At 35.0% G+C, this 22,230-nt stretch overlaps 1 protein-coding gene across 2 annotated transcripts; it reads right to left on the reverse strand.

Annotated features, from left to right (window-relative positions):
* Window positions 1–272: 272 nt before the first annotated feature.
* LOC130733135 (uncharacterized protein At3g06530) lies at window positions 273–21,480 on the reverse strand. 2 transcript variants are annotated; one of them, XM_057585221.1, is made up of 39 exons: window positions 21,194–21,480; window positions 20,837–21,050; window positions 20,622–20,717; window positions 20,411–20,528; window positions 20,152–20,325; window positions 18,708–18,878; window positions 18,504–18,559; window positions 18,311–18,400; window positions 18,069–18,217; window positions 17,257–17,339; window positions 17,042–17,170; window positions 16,843–16,917; window positions 15,073–15,241; window positions 14,222–14,361; window positions 14,053–14,145; window positions 13,617–13,797; window positions 13,105–13,199; window positions 12,865–13,017; window positions 12,576–12,732; window positions 11,609–11,742; window positions 11,328–11,409; window positions 11,079–11,241; window positions 9,515–9,590; window positions 9,174–9,335; window positions 9,030–9,095; window positions 8,835–8,939; window positions 8,552–8,641; window positions 6,069–6,286; window positions 5,725–5,935; window positions 5,425–5,607; window positions 4,932–5,027; window positions 4,758–4,825; window positions 4,329–4,671; window positions 3,606–3,821; window positions 2,705–3,367; window positions 2,213–2,616; window positions 1,552–1,807; window positions 1,094–1,264; window positions 273–648 (listed from the first exon to the last, which is right to left on the reverse strand). In XM_057585221.1, the coding sequence occupies exons 1-39, from the start codon at window positions 21,351–21,353 to the stop codon at window positions 418–420; spliced, it is 6,441 nt and encodes a 2,146-aa protein (XP_057441204.1). In that variant the 5' UTR covers window positions 21,354–21,480; the 3' UTR covers window positions 273–417. The 2 variants fall into 2 exon arrangements, with proteins under 2 accessions (XP_057441204.1, XP_057441205.1); XM_057585222.1 differs by lacking the exons at window positions 20,152–20,325; window positions 20,411–20,528; window positions 20,622–20,717; window positions 20,837–21,050; window positions 21,194–21,480 and adding an exon at window positions 19,338–19,355.
* Between the last annotated feature and the right edge of the window lie 750 nt (window positions 21,481–22,230).

A 22,230-nucleotide genomic window follows, 5' to 3' on the forward strand; every position in this document is an offset into this window, starting at 1 on the left:
GGTCATTTTACCCTTTAAGCCTAAAATAAATTACTCGAGTTTTTGATCAGTTGTAAGTTTGCAACCAACTTTGAAAATCATCTGCAATGGTGAATTGAAGACATGAAATAAAGCTTGGAAAATTTTGAAAAAAATAACACTTCCAAAAGAATTGGAAATAAGCAACAGAAAAAAAGACTTTCACCAACACATCTCATCTCTTCCTTTTTACCATTGTTGGACCTTTTTCCAAAAGCATTTCTGCTTGTAATGATTATGATCAGAAATCAGACTAGAATATAATTCAACTTTCATTTTTAACTCTATAAAATAACGTAATGTACAATGGCCTATAAACCATATTCCTTAAATTTTAGTATACATTTCTAGCTCATGTCCATATCACCATACCATGAATGTCACCCTCCTAGTCTAACATCATAGGTATTGCCTCAGGCTCTCACCACTCATAGACTCCATTTCCTGCAGAATTTCCTGAGCAAGAGATTTAACTGAAAGCTCCACATCCTCAAGCAGTTCACCGAGGAACGGGATTGTTTCAGCCAGGAATACTAGATATTCTTCTTTCAAGTTATCTACAAGATATTTAACTATTCTCAAGCCCAATATTCTCGCTCGCAACTTTTCACTTCGTGTCTGCATCAACACCTGCAAAAGAATAAAAAAAGGAGGCAGAAAAAACATTCAGCTAGGTAGTCATAAAGATACAACGACTATCAGATAGCAGGGTCAAACCAGATAGCATTCTAGCACTCTACATATTTCAGAATAAGAAAAAGAGAACTCAAGAAGAATAAACTAATAAGCTAAACCTCAGCAAGACATGATAGATGAAGCATGATGACAAGAAAGGAACGAATATAAGAAGTACAGATGTTAAGACTGAAATCATAACTTAATAAATCTGATCAAAATAGCAGAAATGCTATGCTACAATCTATTCACGCTTGGACCTTATTTATCAAGTTTGATCTACAACGCAGAAAAACTACATTTTACATAATTTCAAAGTGACGGTAGTTCCTGAAGACACCTGAATACATGCATTTCTCAAGTCAAATGAAAAATTAGGAATATAAGACATAAATATTACCTCATGGTTCAAAGGTTTCCACAAAAGGTCAGATCCAGCAGTCACTGCCATTTGACCAATACACACAACAAGTAGGTCATCAACTTCCTTCACGCTCGGTATATTCATGCTCTCATCTAGCGAAGCTGGCGGATCCATGAAAAGTTGTGCAACAATAGGTTTCAACAAAATCTGCAACAAGCATGATATTATAGATGGTGAAAAGGGTTGAACAAGCAAGGAAGTTATTATAGAAAGGCTAACAAATTATATAGATAATTTACTCCTTAGTAGAAATTAGCATGGCATGAAATGGAATGAAGATAACATGCAAAGCAATTTCATACGGATTAGAAAAATTCCCAATCCATCAACAAGAGAAAAAAACCCACACTTTCAATGGAATGGAATCCCTCCGAAAATTTTTCACAACTACTCTAGATAATTAAAACAAATAACGAGGTAAAGAGTTCACTAGCCTGAAAATTCGAGGAGTCAAGAAACTTCAAGTTCCCAGTATCATAGAGGAAACACTTGTGTAAGGATGACAAGACTAGTGTGCGGAGATGCCATCCCTTGATAGACACATTGTCCATTTCATTTATGTCACTGTCGTCCAGAATCTTAGCCTTCTTTTTCTTCCGACTCAGACCGGACACTTTCACATCTCCACTATCACTAAGATGATGAACACAGCTACCGAGCAGGGGTTTGAAGTACGGAACAAACAACGACCTACAATTAAGAAAGGGCCGTCACTTAATCACTATTTTCAAAAATAAAAACATCATAATAAATAATCATATACCCATATCTAGAAGGTGTATACATAATAAATAATTAATGAAATCCCATTGAAAACTAACTTTCACATAATCTGACCCCTTCACTCAACTGCCACAAGAACTTCACATATAAACAAGGTTCTATAACAACTTTCACATTAGTGTATTTTAACACACGCATTCCCTCACACATGCAAATGTTGAGCCAAACTCTTCTTCCTAGAATGAAATAAAATATACAAGAAAAAATACTAGAGATACCTAAGCAAATATATTTTGAAAATTAATAAAACATGCTTATTTCAAAGAAATTATTTAAAATATAAAATAACTAAGTAGCTAAATTCTGACTAACCGATGGTTCTCTGCAAGCTTATTAACCATGCCATAGAAAGATATGGCCCGGTCGATACTTCCAGTTGATGCCATTTCATCCACTTCAGATTCTGCCCACTCAATACTCTTTATGAAAAGAGGCCTGAACATGCTCTCAGTAAGTTTTAGGGTCAGAGCAACCATTGCATTCATCACACTTTTTTCCACTATATCAATGTTTCGAACTGAAGGAGGATTTTCACGGCGAAGATCAAGACCAACCAAGCAAAGGTCAAAAATCTTTCCATGGAATGCCACGATAGATGATCTGTCCATTGTACCAATCAATGTTGCCAACATATCAAACATAACTGTTAAGCTTGTATCCCCAGCCTCAATGGCAAGAGGGTATAATTTTAACAACGGTGGCAGGACAAGTCGAACCTGAGACAAAATAATGTGTTTTGTAAAGAAAAGATGGGCATTCATTTCATGTCATAGTCAAACAATACTATATTAAAACAAGCCTTACAGGAATTTTTTCAGCAAGAAGCTTTCGTACTCCATGAGCTTTAGATTCCACCTTCACATCCATTTCTGAGACATATTTGGAATGAAGCACCAGAAGCTCCATGATATTTGAGAGATATGGATTTAAAAATCCACCAAGCTTGTCCACAACTGCCTCCAAAGTGGCAAGAACAGAAATAAAACGGGATTCATTTGAGGTTGATAGATCATCATTAGCTTTTGGTTTCATATCCAGATTAGACAGTACAAGACGAGATGACTTCATCACATTGTCCATAATCTGAGGAAGCTCGGCTAGTGCTTTTGGACCTAGAACATTGATCAAGGCAGCAGTTGTTCGAAGGCAACTAGAAGTCACAGCTAAATTATGAGATGTAATACATCTTGTAACAGATCCAAGGCATGCACTGAAGATGGAACTATGCGAAGGGAACCTTTCAGCCAGAACTTCTAATGCTGACACTGCTGCCACTTTCAAGGAGGTATTTGATGAATCATCAAGTACTCGAAGAATTTCTAAACACATTTTACTAAGGGATTCTTGAGAACTTTCATCCATATGAACCCAAGAAAAACTTGTACTTGACCTTGGACCTTTGCTCTCCTTGGGCGTTAAGCTGACTTTTTTATGATTTCTTGCAGCCTCACATAACAGCCCCAGAGCCTGCACCACAAGAGATGCAATATCAACTATCAGTTTCTCAATGTCTTGCAGCTCAAGATATGCAGTATCAAATAAAAGTTTCTTGAACACTAGCCAACACGCTTAATTTTCTTTACCAAGACGTGTGTTCAAGACAAACACAAAAAAAAAAGTTCAGCAATCAGCAGTAGAACTAAAGGCATATTCGAAGTATGTGAATAATGTCTTTCTACATTTGGTAATCTTATAAATGCCATACCTTCTTTCCAACATTTTTATCTGAATGGCGGAGCAACTTAATTATGCTCTCAAAGTATACGGAAGGTATCATGACCATGGTGATATTTTTCACAACAGCACGCATAGTTTCCTTCAACTCTTTCATCATTATGACAGGGAAATTTAGTAGTTTTTTTCTTGCATCAATATGTTGCAAGAGGAAAACCACCTGCTCCATAAGCTCTCCTAGTGCACTCTGCAATATTGAAGAGGCCATCATCACATCTATTTTGTATATTAATATATTATGTTAGAATAAAAAGAAGAGTTTACAGACAGATGCAAGCATGCAACCCAGTGATATCAGAAACCAAAAAGTAAGCATGAAAACTACAAACGAAAATCAAACATCTATAATGAATTAAGTTGATGATGCCAAAGACTACTTCAATTTAATACCAGCCTAAGATTTGTAGCACACTTCAAACTGTTGTCTGATTGATAAGAATTAAAACAATTTCACCATGCAACACATCAAATTAATTCATAAATATAGAGATGCCGTCCTCTTAATCATGTCAACAAGATACTGTGTCTGTATGGGCTTTTGCACTTATTGGGCATTGACCAAGCAATAATCGATGCTCTTCATAAAAATCATCATATAAACACCATCAAGACTTCGCCAAATAGAATTGAATAAAGCAAGACTTCAAAAAGGCATAAAACCTGCTTGTATCATTTATCTGGTCTGGATTTATACCTGAATAACAACTGTATCTTCACCTGATTCCAGCTTAAACAAGAACTCTGGATTTTGCAATTTTTGCAATGAAAATTGCATTGCAAGAAACAACTCTAGTAAGAGTGCCTGGTCAACATTTCTATTTCCCCTCTGTTCAAGCAGCATAACTAAAGAAGGAAGCCAAGTCATACTAGTATATTGTTCACAAATCTGCACGGCAAATTTATATTCCCACTCTCTTGTATAAAAAGCTAAAGCATCTGCAGTTTCAATATTGAGGAAACAGGTGGCTTTCCTTGAAACTAATGAACAGAAAAGCAGGATGAGGAGCGTGGCCAAGCTTTTATCCTCACCCAATGTTCTGCAAAACATCTACCATTATAAGATGCAAATCATAAACGATGGCTAAAGTTATGATATTAGGATCACCATGTAGAATGACATTACCTCAACAGATATAAAACAATTGATAGCCTTCTGTGCTCAACAATTTCAGGCAATATATCTATGAAAACCTGAAGGGAAAAAAACCATATAAGAATATTGATCTGCAAATAATTACTTCCAATCATTTAGAGAGCCATGAAACCCCAAAAGCCTCATCATGAAAGAAAAACCAACCTTCAATAACTTCTCCACATCATCTGTCTTAGACAGCCAACAAGGAACCACTGCAGATATAATATCCTCGAAAACATGTTTTGAATGACTGTCAATCTACAGGTAAACAAACACAGAAGTGGTGACGCCATATCTCAAATTGTTTGAGAATGCATAGTGTTTAATGTAATTGTGCACTGTAGCCCATAGATAGGTGGTTATAGATTAGTTGTGGAGTTGTCACAAGTTCAGTGGTATTAGTTACAGTAGCATCAAATTATAAATACTCAGATCTCTATTCAGTTGCTTAATCAATGAAATTCTATCAGTTTCAGAATCTCTTTCTGGAAAATTCTTTGAATGTTTTATTATACTTTCTCAGACTTTCTATTACAAAATCACAAATGGAGACAGAAAAGCAATGATCGAAGAATATAAATGAAGGATATATAACCAGTTATGCTACCTGCATAATATCCAAAGTTCAGTACAGGGAAAACCTATATTAACAAACCTGCATGACAGCTGATTCTCCAACAACTTGCAGAATATCTAGTATATGCCCAAAAACCTTTTCTGGGAAGACTTTGGTAACAGCAGAAAGTAGAGAAAGCACATGGTTGCGGGTGACAACATTGTTGGTAGTCCGGGCACACTCCATCAGTAGCTTAATGTTAATTTCGTTGATCATTGTTTCCTGTCAACAGTAGTGAAATTTAATAGAAGTAAACACTAAAACCAAAAATACTAAGGAGAAAGTTAGCAAATGTTTAACATCAAAATGAAATTCCTGCTTCATGATTAGGAAACATACATCTAGCAGAGCCATGCCTTTAAGGGACATAATGATATCCTCCAGGATTGTCAACAGAGTCTGTTGAATATGATGTATTACAGTATTGTTGGCTTCAAAAGGACTTGGTGAGAGTTGGCTTGATCTTTTCTCCGGTAATAGGGTATCATTTACCCAGTCTTCTAAAGATACCTTGTTCAGAAGCTTATATAAGCTGTCTAAAAGTAAATGCCTGCAAGAATCAAACTGAAAAAATTTAGCACAATGAAACGTGTTGACCACTTCACTTGCATAGTAACAATGTTATGTTCTTTCTTGGCTTAACCCACAACGTGATTATTTGGATTCAGAAGTAACCAAGTAACCTGTTTGTTATGTCTTTCTTCAGTAGCAAAACATCAAGAAGAGAACTAAGGATGTTAATTGGGTTATCTCTTCTGCATATGTCATTACTGGGAAGTTTTGCTTCTTGATGGACTATCAATTTCTGTTTCTTTGCTGTATTTTCACAGGCTGAACTAACTAAACAACTTCTCGGTGCAAGTATGAGATCAAGTATGTGGCCCAAGGCTGAGAAACTAACCTGCAATTCCATAAAAACCACCAGTTATTCTTAATTTTCACTCTTTTTAAAATTCCATGAAAATAAAACTGAGAAGAATTCCCAAAGCACACTGATACAAAAATAAACAGAAAGTAAAATGCATGATGCCAAATAGCCAGTTGATTCAAAAGGCTATGGTCAGTGATCAAACACAGCTTATTTCTAAAATTTCACCTCAGGTCACAACCATATTTACCATTTTAGGATTTAAAAAGTATTTTTCCTCCTATTTCATTTAGAAAAAGTTTACAATTAAGTAAGGATAGCGTGTAATTATTTATCACATTTAAAATACAATTTGATAAAAACAAGTATATGTCCAATTGTACGTATACAAACAGACAACAGGCATTCTCCAATATTCAAGGATGGATACAAGATCTACAAATTCACAAGCTTTATGATTCTCAATCTATACAAGTCACCCCAAGCATTCCCGTGCATTTTCAACTTACACGTAAATATGTTCTTTTTCTTGCTCATTCTCCAAACTACAATATTTTTTATAAAAGACTGATTGTTGTTAGGTGGTTTACTTTCTCATGGTTACTTTCCCTGAGCAAATTATACATGAGTCCTCCTTCAAAACAGTTTCTGCGATTTCGTTTAAAAGGTTTAGCAAAAGAAGGCAAACCAAGCTGGGGTAGTCAGCAGTCTTTGCAGTTCTTAGAACAATTGGTTGCAGTAATTGTTCCCCTCGGCTTAATTTGGTATAGAATAAGGTTTTGGTAATATGGTATAAATTTAATGCTGAGATAAAGTTATATCCTTGTTAATTCAAACAAATCAACAAAGTTGTTAGCTCAGACAAAAGTTTAGGTAGGTGCTACACCTTTTACAATTGTCAACAGCCGCATTCTGTTGTGTCTGTTTTAGATTATTTAGTACCCTTCTTTAAGTTGCACTACCCCTTTTTCTGATAATATTATTTTTCTTATCAAAGGAATACACATCACCCGATGCAACTAGTATTCTTAAAACTCTATACAAGAATTAAGGACAGGGAAGGAAATATCTCTAGCATCACATAATCTCACCAATGTCTATATCAGTGTTGTTAAATAGCGGTTATAGCGCCGCTATGCCGCTATAACGTAGCGGAAATTCGCCGTGCCGCGATCGCGACGTAGCGGCAAACGCGATAAACGCAATAGCGCCGCAAAACTGAATAGCGCCGCGACGGGCAAAGCGAAAATAGCGGCGTAAGAGAAGATCACGTGTGATTTTAGGACTTTTTTTCAAAAAGGCACCGCTTGGGAGGTGGGAATCAGCCACCGACTGAATTAATTGTACCCAATTAATGGAATAAAAGTTTTATAACTTAAAATCTTCACTCTATAAAAGCCTCAAAACCTTTCGAGTTTTCCCTTCTCTCTTCCTTCTTCTACATCAAGCTTCTGACCCTCATCTCCGGCAACCCCAATAGCTTTTCTGATGACTTTTCCGGTGAGTTTCTGGCTCCCATCGCTTCACTCTGCCATGCTCTGTTTTTTTGTTTTTTTTTTATTTCTTTCTTTTTCTTTTACGTACTCTTCCGTTTTTTGTTTTTAGCCTCTGTTTACTTTTTTCATACCCTGTTTTCTTTACTTTTCTTTTTCCCTTCCTTCTTTCTGCACATTTTCAGACTCTTTTTTTTTTTCACACTCTGTTTTCTGTTTTTTTCCGTCCTGTTTTGTTTCTAATATCTGTTCTTCCTTTTTCTCCTCTCCCATCATGATCTGTTCTGTTTTTCCTTCTTCCATTGTGAATGTGAACCTATGTTTCTAATATTTGTTCTTTCTTCACATCATCTTTTGTTTATTTTTGCCATTACATAAAATGTTTTTTTATTTTCTGTTTTTTTTCCCCTGTTTTGTTTCTAAAATTTGTTCTATCATGATCATTTTATGCATTTCATTAGATGTCTTAATTTTATTTATTTTTTGCAACTGTTTTTTACTAGCACAAACAGCACAACAAGCTGTTTTCTATAATTTTTTTTACTTAATTTAACCGCTATGCGGATACCGCTATTTGCCCGCGACGCTATCCGCTAAATGAAATAGCGGATTTTGGCCTCGCCGCGATATTCCGCGATCGCGATTTGACAACACTGGTCTATATTGAATATTACCAAAAGATTAAATTCTTTGCAACCGACCACTAAAGAAATACAACAAAGACACCAAAGTGAAATGCAAACATAATAACACCAATTGACACAGTACATGGCTAGTAACATTAAACAAAGAGCAAGAGACTTACATCTAAGCGCATTAAGGCTTCTCTAGTTGCACTTTGTATGTCCCCATTAGCATTACGGCACAAAAATACAAGCTCACAAAATAAATGCTCCTGACAAACATAAGCAAAAGTAGTAGTTTAGGTCACAGTAGAAGCTAGATTGGTGTTCATTTCTCCATTTGCCCAGTGAACCAAATATCACAACTTTTTAGGGCATGACGTCAGGAGAATGTAAAGGCCTACTTAATATGATGAATGCCAACAAAAAAACTCTCGAAATAAATAACTATATTGCTAATAAGACCTTCAATTCATTCTTCAACCCCATGTAGTATTGACTATTCAGTTTGTTCAAGACAGTGATACAAGGCTCTACATAGGCAGGGTCATCTGAAGTCATAGCATCCAACTGAAAAAGGTAATAGTCCAGAGCGTACGTCAGTAAGTAATAAATTACAGAACAGGACATGACATTGGAAAACGCACAAACCATAGTAACCTGCAAAGCTTTCATTAGAGGATATTGAAGCTCATCTCCACCAGAAGGTGATGACATCACACAGCTCTACAAAAGAAGAGGATTAGCTCAACCAAACCTCAGAATGATGGCCCTATCAGCTAGAACACAATAGAATACGCATACCTCCAGCAGAAGGCACATTATCTGAGTTTCAATGTTTGAAATTTTCTGACAAGACTTGTCACGCTTATCAAAGTATTGCTTCATAAAATGGGACAACAATGGCTCGACTTTGGCATGGAAAATAGCATTCCCAATTTCCTTGAGCAAGGTTAGAATCATGAGCTGCGACGAACATCAATGTCCAAAAGTAAGTTACTGCCTTACAGATTCAGCTTTGAATAAAAACCCACATAGAACAATCTGGGCTGAATATATGAATCCTTAACCAATATCACTATTACAACAACTGAAATCATAAGAAAAAAAAAATCGACGAAGAGAGCTAGAGTGAAGAGGCCAACCTTCCCGTAGTTAGAGAATTTAAGAGCGGAACCCAAAATGAAGTCAATTATTCTTTGTTTCGTAGGCTGATCGAACCTGAAAATATATATATGCAAAAACAGAGCATGATTAAAAATCTTAGAAATTAGTACAAATGAATTTTCTCATTAAATGAAGAAAATGAACTCTTTTGAGAAAATAAAAATAGCAAGTTAAAATTAACATCGAGAAAGTTATAAATGAAACATCACATAGATCTGCATCAAATAAAACAATCATAAATAATCAGAGCTAGTTGCAACATGATATCCCTAAAACCTAATTAATACTCAAGTCCATCTCAAAAACAAAAAACATCAGCTCAAACTCTGGTAAAAAGGCCAGGCCACACAATTGATCTCAACATTATACACACATTATACACATTATAAGGAAATATAAATAGAAAACTACTAACGTAAGCAAATAAAACAATGTAAAAGTTAAAATATCTTTGATAAGTCTTGCCAAATAAGGATCCAAAACCAAACCCTGAGGATGCAAATCAGTATAGCACTTAAAATTAAAGAAATGCACGTTCAACCACAGAAATGTCAACCTCACATTGCGCCAATACAATATATCTACCTATAAAGATTCTGAGGTAATATTGCAATATCTTGAATTTATCATAAATTGATAATTCACTTTTTTAATTATAGAGTTCATTGGCAGAAAGGAACTAAGAACAATAAATGAACATAACCAAATTCTAGAATAACCATATACTCCCTCCATTCCTATATATAAGTCCAGTCCATTTTTATGGAAAAATTTTGTTCCTAAATATAAGTCCATTTACAATATCAATGAAGCATTAAATATTTTTTACTAAAAGAAACAAAGCAATAGATTAGCTCCAAACAACTTTCATGTGAATATCCACAATTACAAAATTCAAAAACAATTTAATTTATTAAAATTTTTATTAGCTTCAAGTTAGGGGTTTCTATAGCAATCTATTAAGCACTGGTGTGCTCTGATTTTAATTATAAGCCTACATTGTATTAATATGTATATCACCGAATGAATGCCATGGTTCTACATCTACTATGTCTACCTAAGTTTATCCCTTCTTTCTCCTCCTACCCTCTAATTACTTTTTCCTTCTCCATGCTACTCAATTTGAGTCAAGCATCACCATATCTCACCATATCTATATGCCTAATCCTCCAATCCCATAAAAATGCAAATATTTTCATCAGATATTATATCATTTAGATTTTAAAAATTAGGGAAAACGCTATAATCCCGCTTAACTTTTATAGTTTTGACAAAGGTCTACCTAAAAATCCCCGGGCTTTTTCCAAAATAAGACTAAGAGAACTACAATTTCCTATCAGCAAATATAATAGTTTCCAAGGGGGGGGGGGGAGGGCGCAGTCCAAATTAAGCTATCTCCATGAAGATTAGGCAAATTTTAACAGAAAAAAGAAAAATGTGTTCATTGATAAGCAGCAGTCAAGTCAATGAATATGAAAAGTAGTTTTATGGTGATAAAAGTGGTCCCATTGAAGTGAGAATTGACAAAACAACATCAAATACCTGTTTTCTATATTTTGAGGTACTAAGATGTTATGACAGGATGAGCTCAGAGTGGATGCAAACAACAATGGAAGAAATTTCTTGTCAGACAATATAAGTGTCTTTTGCTCATTCAACAACCATAGAAGTTCACCCAGAAAATGGAACCATGTCGCATTGTTCCCTGTTCATATAAGTTTAGAAACTTAAATAAAGGTAAAAATAATTAGGCTTAAAGGGCGAAATCTAACTATTCTGACTATAAAGTACCATTTTTCTTCCCAGAACGTTCAATACGACACCACAGTGCATGTAACTCATCAATACAATTCATAGCAGCAACCCTTATAGCCTGGAAAAAATTCAAAAGATGCAAAGATATCATTTAGGCTGATGATGTGTGCTTAAAAAATGAAGTGAACAGCAAACACAATTAAAAGTATCGCAGGGGCTAATAAACAAGAAACCATTTGGCCATAATCATATATTTGCAGCGCCGAAAAGGAGAAAATATATACAAAAGACAAGGTAAAGGTGAGAAAGAGTCATACCTGATTATCACCAGCCAATGGAACAAGAACAGAAGAAAATTCGGCTAGAAGTTCAGTTTGCCATCTATCTTGTGACAGACTACAAAGAAATGCATAGCACTGAAGACTTTCAACCTGGACTGCAGCAGGTACACCTGTGCAAGCAATGAAAGGCCCAACAAAAAATCAAGCCTCTGTGCACTTTCCATCACCACAAATGTTAATTATAGATCACTCACATAGCGTAGAAATAAAAATTCAAATAACCAAGCACAGATGAATGAAATATTAGCTCTGATTGTGCTTATATGTTGTAAAAATAAATTGTTTTGGAGTCACATTTGCAAACATAAACACAAGCACAGAAATATAGACCAAAACAGATACAAGTAGTTTGCAAATGACTGCCAATTACAGAAGGTAATAACTTCTAACACAAAGGAACATGTAAAGGGAACGCAATGCATTCAGATTTGCCTGCATGTGCATGGATATATGGGAACTTAACCAGTTGACACTATGTTATATTTCAAGAACTAAACAGCATCTGAGAGGAATGTGAGAATATTTTTTATCTGACATCTGTAACTATATTCTGATAAGTATCTCACAAATCTCAAAAAACATGCAGACTTAGAGTGTGCTTCTAACTGTCTCTAATCAACTGAATACAAGTTGGACATTAGCTTTACAGAGAGCATAACCCAAACCAGCTAGAATCAACTCGACATCTAACAATGTGGATAGACTGACACCCTTACATGGGAAAGTTTATCAGAATCATACACAATAGTGGAAAAGGAGTAAAAAAAAAGGGAAAGGGAAAAGGAAAAGAAATATGAAGTTCAGTCCCTGAAGTGAGATCATCACATATACAAGATAAACTATAGATTCTATCATACAAGCAAAAATTTCAAAGGAAATGCAATAAGCATTGTCAATCAAACATATGGAGTAAAAACTAAATAACAAGGAACAACTTTAGTACCTTCTTCTGTGAAAAATTTAGACAATAGGCGTGGAGGTGATATTCTGCACTGTGCCGCTAAGAAATGGAGGTGTTCACGGAATACATGCTTGAATTGTGAGGAGGCAAAAAATACAAACAGATCCTTTATCTTGCTGACCCACTTAGCATCATCATCCTGCATTTCGTAAAAGGTTCATTCATCCAACCAACAGCAAACAACAACAACAACTAACCAGCAGAAAACAAGAGTTCATAAGACAAAATTGATTACATTACAAGCTTAACAAACAATAAAGGAATAACTAACCTGCAGAATATCTGAAGGCAATGCTGATATTAGTGCTGCTAGCAGCCTCCAAAATATGCAAACCATAACCTTGGCATTCAGAGGTCTGAGATTGGCGTATGAAAGATGATCAAAGAATGCACTGCAATCCCAGTCTAACATATCACAATTGAACTGCAAAAAAATTGCCAAAAATAATAAATCAGTTTCTCATCACAGAAAAGAAGACAAGGCACCCATATGCAAGTCAATCCCTTGTACCTCATCCAGAAGAACATCACCAGCGCTCATTAAAGATTCCCACTCAGCCTTCAGAATTGGATATACACTTTCAAAGAGTGTTGAAAAGTCATCACCTTTGATCATAAAAGAGAGTCAGCATTCATCATACTTTAACCCTCTTCTTTGAACTTTATGGCTGTTGAATATCTATTAAGATTTAGTTTATTATTAGTCTTATCTCATAGAGATATAGTTTAGATTTGTTTCTTTTGATCTCTTTGTTAGTCTATATATATTGAAGTCTTTAGTCACGTATTATCAATGAAATACTAGTATTATTTTATCAAATTCAAGTATGGCAAAGAAATCTAATAGACAGAAAAGGAAAGTGCAACTAGGGGGAAGATAATATACACTGTCAATAATCAACTTCTGAATAATTTGCTCAAATGCTATTTTTAGTGAAGAAATAAAATCAGATATATATCCAGTTATTACTATTTTAGAAAGAAAAAAAAAAAGGAATTCAACATGGGAAAGGGAAAACAAACCTTTTGGTTTTATCAAAAGAGACTGCAGTAGAAGAAAAAAGAAGAGTGTCTTCGATAATTCTGAATCATTGCAACTTTCAACAAACCAAGCAACATGATCTTCAGAGTGAACCATGAAATTCTCAGCCATGTTATTGATAGTCTTCAAGTTAATAGAAGATAAACTTCCAGGTATGGATGCCTGCAATTGTGGTTTAAGAGTCACTTCATTTGATATAAACATATCAAGATATCCATGTCCTAGAAAGCCGCCCCCCCCAACAATCCAACTTACTGTACTGTCAGTAACATAGATGAACTTTCAATTTTCAAAGTTTTTTGTTTTTCCAAAGTAGGCAGAAGGTCATGTCTGATTACACATCCTGAGTGCATCATGGCTAATCCAATATAAAATGATAAAAATATAGAGCAGAGCAGTTCCCTAGTAGATATTTACCACTTCTCCAGATGTAGACATAGCGATATTCTGATAAAGTGGCCAGTTCATCTTGTTGACTAATGCCAGAGCTTTTAAATTCAAGCCCTGTGTCTGCACATGGCAAGATATGTGGTCATGTGATAATCACCCAGACAAAAAAATATATATATTCGAAGTAAGGCACAACCTGTGGTATAACAAGGAGGCATGGAAAAATCATGGCAGCAGCCTTCTTCAAGGAATCAGTATGATCATGGAAGTATGAAATGGCATTCTTTAGACAAGTGACAGCAACATCAGCAGTTAGATTAACATTATCAGCTGAGCCTGCAAGAAGAGAATTTGACACACAAAATAATAAACCATACTCGTAGTGGACAAAGAGAAACAAAATATTTTATTTTATTCAATTAGTTATTCAATATTCATCCACTACTTGAACTAGACACATTGTCCTTGAATGAACCCCAACTAAAAGGAACCAAGCAAAGCCAGTTTGTTTAAAGAATCGTAACACAAATATCTCTAGGAAGTGAATTCATCCTTATCTAAAGGTATAATGGAACTGGAATGAGTTTACTTGACAGTAAACAACTCCTTGCAGTCCTTCTCTGAGGACCACTATTTTCCAGCACCAGTCCCACTGCTTTCCCCAACACATGTTTTCACGAGTGAGACCTTCTCCTCCCCTTGTTCACCATTCGAGTGAAGGCATTACCCAATTAAGGTTTCCTATCATTAACTGTACAATCTAAGATGTGTTTAGCGCCATAGTCATGAATTTGGTAATAATTAAACAGCAGTGGAAATGTATAGGCTGAAGACTATATTTTAGTGTAAGCAAATTTTTATGAAAGAATAAAAATGGATGACCACATCCTTCAAAAAGCAAAGGAAAAAAATATAAGCTCAAAGGAACAAATCAACCCCCTCGCATTTTAGTTTACAGACAAACAAGGCTGCAGTGTTTTAGCATAACATGTAAACAAAAGATTAAGATGAATATCTACCATATTATTTTTAATATGCCACACATACCTGACAACAGCTTCCCAATACATCTTTTCAGCACATTTTGTAGTGCCTCAAGAAGTTTATAAGAACCTATTATATTTGGCAAGCCATCAACATTTAAAGCTGCTTGAACAACTGTAAGATCTTTATCATCAAGCTGTCTCAATATGGCCTCTTGAATGTCTACAAGACTCTGATCAACAAAACATTTCGAGATGTTGCAGGTGTCATTAAATTTGAACATTTTGAATATGGGATAGGAATCATTTGAGTACTGTTTTACTAAGCAAAAAAAATCATAGCAGAAGAGGTTTCACATGTTCCGTAACACATCCTAGCCAATGCTTTGATTCACTTGAAATCAACCCATAATTTCATATAAAATACGCACAAATCATTATGTTGGCAAAAAAGCAATAAATTACAGTTAGTCCACTAATTTACTACTTTTATAATTGATTATAGCATATTAAGCCCTACTGAAGAAAACAAGAAACTGCTACCTCCAAACAGCTTTGCTTTTGCCCCAATGGCATGTGCACTTTTTACTTGCATTTACTCGGAGGTATTTGTCATTTTATAAACCATTTTTTTATTTCCTTCCATTCTCTCTTTTGCCAAACAACCTAAAAAATGATCAGACTTTTCACTCTATTTGTTTCCTAGCTTTTCATTTCATTCCACTTACTTTCCTCCCGCTTTCCTTCCACAACCAAATTGATCCTACGAGTCTACTTAGAAATAGGCTTGTGGTCTATTAAGATATAGACTTGTGGACTATTTAAATGTCTATTTGTAACATAGGCTTTTAAATAGACTTTCAGTCCAAGTAAGGCTTCTAAGACGGCCAATGATGCAGCGGAAGTCGTACTAGGATTGCAAGCGCAAATCCTAAGGAAAAGGTTTCTGGAATCCACCAGAAAGGAAATTAGCAAGCGCTAAAACCCTAGAAAATACACTGGAATCCACCAGAGAAGAAGAGAAAACTCTTAAATTTGATTATCAATAATAAACTGAATAGGCTATTGCCTTACACGTGCTTAAATAGAGAAATAGGAAAACCCTAATGAAACTAAAAATAATGAAAATCCTAACTAAAAGATCCTAAACTCAATTAGAAAGTAATTAAAAATAACAAATCCTAACAAATTGATCCTAAACTTAATTAAAAACAGAATAGATTCTGAATGATCCTAAATATATTTAAAAATACTAAAAATAATAAATTCATAATTAATTTGCTCCTGCATCAGCCAAGCTTTAAAAAAATGCCTATACCAGGTATAAAGACCAAACATAAGTTTGAGAAATGGGTCAGATTATGCCTTAAAAGACTGTTCCATCCTACTCCTAGCATGTTTTCACCCTTATAACATTTACCCTTTTCTTTCTGATGAAGTCTTCTAAACTAAGCCCCCATCGTGTGTGAAATCACTGGCCTTAAAAACTGCTCTCTCATCAACAAACTAAGTAACTTTGTATCAGATGATTCAGATCACAAATGTGAATTAGTTCAAAGCACTTAAAATGGAGCTCAAGATATTAAAAAAAAAATACAAACAAACCTAGTTTGATAACAGAATTCTGTGATACAAACTTTTTTTTTAAAACATAATAAAGCAAGAAAGAATTTTAATGATATGCCACCACTATAAAAGAAATTGAAAATGCCATCAATGATAGAAATAAATTTAAGATTTTTGACCCAAGAGGATAAACGTCAAGGATGTTCTTTAATGTCAAAAATGAAAAACTTTGTAGTTTAAGGAGGACAGGGTAAGATAGCATAGGTACCTCTGAAACAACCTCCTTACTTTTCAGGATGCCAGAAGAATTTATATCAAGCAGTGTGGCACGTCGAACATCAGCCTACATCATAAAAATAAGGACTGTAAATCTCTTGCATAATAACAGAAAATTGATGACCATTGAACAAGAGAATACACACTTTAAGATTACAGACACCAAATATACGAAAGTCAGTATGCGATACCTTTGGATGATACAAGGCAAACCATACTCTTGACTCTGAGATATCAAATGACGAATCCAAATTCCCATCCAACATCTTACATAAAATCTTATACAATGAATCATCTTTCTTAGAATGTGTTTTATTATCCTGTTGAACAAGTTCAAAATTCAAACCATTAAAGACTTTCTGACAATACATGCAAACAAAGAAGAGCAGAAAATTCATCAGCACACCTGAAGGAAATGAGGAACTGCTCCACGAAGTTCAGAAGGATACTTTGTATTAACAATAATCAGAATCTTCTTTGCCCAGCCAGCTAATTGACATTTGACAAACTAAGGTTGTGAGAATAATAAGCTAGGCATCAAATGATAATATACTAGGCTAGACTTGGATTGAAAATGATAAATACAAATAAAGCTATATATGTGTGTAATAAAGAGAGAGAAAGAACTATGACCAAGTTTAAATTTTGTTTTAAATCAAACATTTGACTGTTTAAAGCAGGCCGCCGTTCCACATTCAAATTTGATAGCAAAAGAATTTTCTATGTAACTTATAATGTCTCCATGGTACTTGCTTTTAGAAGAAGAATTCATACACAGATATTCGAACAAAAATCCTTCCGAAAGCGATTAGACACAATCACCTAGTCACCCAATGGGAATTTCCTTAATTATTATTTTGTATATGCATTTAAAGCCCATTTTCTGTGCTTTTTGAAGAAAAATGTCATTTTAATTAAAAAAAATAATTAGGTAACATCTTTTGGAGGGGGAGTAAAAACTTGGAAAATTAGGCAGTTTTTGTAATTTTATCAAAAGCTAAAATGGTAGCTTCGGAGAAAGAAATCTGAAAAAATATAATAGAATCACTTATTTTAATTTTAAATATATAGGTTCATAATTATTCACTCAGTATAAATTGTTATTAGCTCAACCTTATGAAGCTCATCAGGACAGATTAGACAAATACATCCTGAGGGACAGAATCACACAATAAGTTATGTGACCAACTGCTTAAGATTCAGAATCAGAATACATACCTGATGTCAAAGACGTAGAGTCACCTACTTTTTGTGATAGTTTCACACAGGTTGATAGGATCTTGGTGACTATATGATAAACAGAATCGTGTAGGGGGACTTTTTCTATCAAGGACTGCAAAGCCCGCTGACAGCATTCATCAGAAGAACTGAAAATGTGTTATAATCAGCAAACTACACAATCTTATATAGAATATGACTTAAAGCATAAATCCTCAAAAAGAAAAACATAGTATTCTCACCTGCAGTCAATCAGGGAATCCAAAAGCACAACAAGAAACTTTTTAATGTTGAATGCCTTAGATAATTCTAATAAAACCCCTGCCAAATCCCTGTGCAGAAAAAGGATTTTATAATTCGTACATATAAATGCACAAATGACAAAAGCAAAACCACAGTGATAGTCAACAAGTTGAGCAGTTTGGGGCAAAATACCTTATGTCTTTTAAAATCTCTAAAGCCTTCATTGGGAGTATTTCAACATTTTGCGACTGACAAATTCCAGAACAACAAAGTAAGAATGAAAGCACAGCCATGACAACAATGAAAAATTGGATGAGTAACATTGACCAAAAAAGGATCAAAACCTCTGTTTAAACTCGAAATATATAACTCAACTAAAGCAGACATCACTAGTACCTGAATGAGATTGATTAAGGCAATAAGGGATAACCGAAACCAATGAAGATCCATCAACTCTTTAGCCTCCTCGCGAGCAACCTCAGCAACTGAACGTATTAAACTATTTAAAAGTTTAGGAGCTAATACAGCTTTATTTCCAAGTAAACCAATTATCATCAAAGAACCAGCCTGCATGTAAGGACAAATTCACAAGAAACAATGCATTACATGGTGCCAACTAACATAACTTAAGTCCAATAGAAGTACTCACGACACCAAAACAAATACCAATATGTAGAATATAAAAGAAACTATAAGATGCGAATCAGAATCCAAGAACAAGAGTGGTGAACTATAAAGAAAAATGAAAAGAAAAAAAAACAGGGAAGAATCCTCTATACAATGGGAATTCGAGTATGGAGACTGTCCCCTCTAATTAACTAACTTCGAAAAGGAAATGCATTTTCTCTACTACTCTCCCCTGACCCTCTTCCCTCTTTTATTCCCCTTCAAAGTTCCCTCCTCTGTAACTAAATCAGTTAGAAAGTAATGCCCAACTGCCCGTACTAGCCAACCTAACATAGACCCTTCTGAAAGGAAGTTTGCTAACAGAAACCAAATCCGTAAAGTAGGTGAGAGATAGAGAACCATATTTTATGGTGGTATACTGTGGATGCTCCTATTTGGTCTATTTGACTGGAGAGAAATCTCGTACGGAGATATATTTCCCATGTTGCAAATGGGTTGGTTTATAATCTTTCTTTGGTGCAAAATGCATGTTCTTTTCAAGGGAATCTCCTTCACAAATTACAAATATGAAGAGAGATTGGAGGGCTCTCTTATAGCTCAATTGTTTTTTTTTGTGAATAAAAAATAAAGATATCTAAAACTGGTTAGCAATCCATCCGCATCACAGCCTAAATGGGAAAAAGGGAAATTTGTGGCTGAGAAGTTGAAAGACAACTCATTTTTCAAGAATAATAAAAAAAAAATGTAATAACCTTAATAACATATGTAAAAATAAATCCAATAAAATAACCAGGCCTTATCCTACAAGGTGGGCTTGCCTACAGTAAACTTGTGTGATGTTACTATTATGGAGTTTAAGGGTTTTAAAAATCAACGAATCAGGAGCAAAATCAAGCAATCAATTGCTTAACATAAGCTAGTAGTCCAAGCATATATTCTAAATTTAAGGAAACACAAATTATAATGAATCTAGAGAGCAATTATAGTGAATTTCACTAAACAAAAAGGTTTATGCCAACTTGTAGTACAAGAAAATGTTATATTACTAATTCTATTTGAGGTGAAGAATACTGGATCAGTGGATCTTATGGAGCAAAAATGCAAATTCATTTCACAATTGATGCCTACTAACCAAAAGTAATCACCAAAAATTACCAGATGATGCCCGACTATAATGGTTTTAATCACAAAAATGATTTCCTCAGAATCTAACCTTGTGATCTGAAACTCCCTTACTACCGAGCTGAAGACCAGAGACAACAAAAGGAAGTATTCTCTTGACAAGATCATCATTTACTGTGACGACAGTACCCAAAACTTCAACGAAAACAGCAGTACAGAATCCAACTACTTGCCTTGAAGGTTGAAACTTTTTAGTCGGAGATGCCTGCAACCACATCCTTAGTTATCTAATCAAAGGATTCCATTAGGTGGCCATCAAATTCACAACTGAACATGGAATTACTACTCACATAGTTGCATAGAACTTCTAGTATGCCCTTATCACGAATGCACTGCTGCACTATGACTGTTCTAGGTGGTGGTGCGCCAGAAACTTTCACACCATCAAGAAACCCCCATATAGTATTCCTTCACAGAAATCAAGAGAAACATCAGAAACCCTTCCAACCAGTAATCCACATCAAAACCAAACAAAGTAACAAGTAATCATATCTTCCTTACCTCGTATCAATTATCTGTACTATTCTAACAAATGTCTGCGTGTCATGGTACGGCAAAGCACACAAAATCAAATCCTCTTTGTTGTATACATGAACCCTGAAGCTCAAAACAAAAAAACCACATCAAAAACCACAAAAACAACGAACGAGGCAAAAACACAATCCACAGCCCCTCAACCACACACCAAAAAAAGTACAATCAAATAGGGTGCTCACTTGAATCTACGTATCAAGTACTCGAGCGTTTTGATTGCGGAAGGAATAAGAAAATATCCTGAAAGTAGCTTTAAATACGAAGCAATCGAGACATTAAGATTGTTGTTCAGCTCAATACCCATCAACTCTCTATCCAACTCTTTGCTCCGGATGCTGAATAAATCGTTCTTGAAGTTCCGGAACCGCTCGTCGGAGCTTATCAGAACCTCCAAACCTGAAACAACGCATACAGATATTGAATTCAAACAAGCAATAAACTTCATACATGCTCCATTTACTAATTGGGTTTGCTTAGTTCAATCTTCAAAGCAGAAAAATGAAAAAAAACAAAGAAAATTAGAAAAAAAAAATGCTGACCTTGAATGGCGAGGGAGAAAACGGATTCAATGTCGATGTCAGCAGCTTCTTTGGGATCGAACAAGATGGAAGGACGAGTGAAGGGTCTCTTGAGAGGCGCAGAGTCAGCTTGCACGAAGCTTCTGACAGCTGCAAGCTGAGAAGCTATGGAGGTTGCCATGGTTAGGGTTTGAGTTGTGGCTCTGGTTCTTCACTTCTTCTTCTTCACTCCACGGCAACGTGAAGAAGGAGATATATTTGTATTGCGTCTGGTTTTTAGGGTTTCTCAATGCTGGGTTCAGGGTTTATGTCTTGGTGACGGCTATAATTTATACATTATTATAATTTTTGGTGACAAATAATTTACACTATTATAAAAAAACAAGTGGTGGGTTACCTTACAATAATCTGCTAAATTTTTATTTGCTACAATTATAAAATATTATACTAAAATACTTGAACTATAATTTTCTACCTATCGATTCAATTAAGTTTCAATTTTTTTTGAACGTAAGTTTTTTTTGGAAAGTTGAACGTAAGTTATTTTAAAATTAGTAAGATGGAAATTTATTGTAGATGAATTACTTACGAATTTTTCGATGGTGGAGGCACCGTTCTGGATGCTCATTTTACTTAGCTTCGATTGTTCGAGATTATCATTTTACTTCTTTATCTTTTTATCGTGCTAATCTTTTATTTGATCGTATAGATGGTAATAGTTCTACAGACTTCATGCCTAAAGATGTCTATACTTTTGTCAATTGATTTTAGTTGAGGTGTTCCCTCACAACTTATTTTATAGGCTAAAAAGCATTTTTGGTCCCTGATGTTTCAAGTTTGTGCAAATTCTGTCCCTACTCTATTTTTGTCGATGTTTATACCCCTGACGTTTTCAAACAGTGCACCGTCTACCCCTCCGTCAGTCAGGCTTTCTCACGAGAGGTTCCTGAGTAGATTGGAGAGATGAAGAAGAGTATGGGTGGGTAAATAACCAAGTTCGTCCCTGAAAGTGTCCACCACCTTCAACTTCGTCCCTAAACTTTCAAAATGACACTCGT

This window comes from Lotus japonicus, chromosome 1 (genome assembly GCF_012489685.1).
Source record: "Lotus japonicus ecotype B-129 chromosome 1, LjGifu_v1.2".
Classification (NCBI taxonomy): domain Eukaryota; kingdom Viridiplantae; phylum Streptophyta; class Magnoliopsida; order Fabales; family Fabaceae; genus Lotus; species Lotus japonicus.

Bases quoted from the DNA above. Each gene is read 5' to 3' on its own strand.
- LOC130733135 (XM_057585221.1), bottom strand. From the start codon at position 21,353: ATGGCAACCTCCATAGCTTCTCAGCTTGCAGCTGTCAGAAGCTTCGTG. The intron at 17,340-18,068 runs GTATGTATTCTG...AATGTCAATTAG, and splicing joins CTCTACGTCTTTGACATCAG to CTGGCTGGGCAAAGAAGATT. The intron at 8,642-8,834 runs GTCTTATTAGCA...TATGTTTGTCAG, and splicing joins GGTTGAAGAATGAATTGAAG to GAGCATTTATTTTGTGAGCT.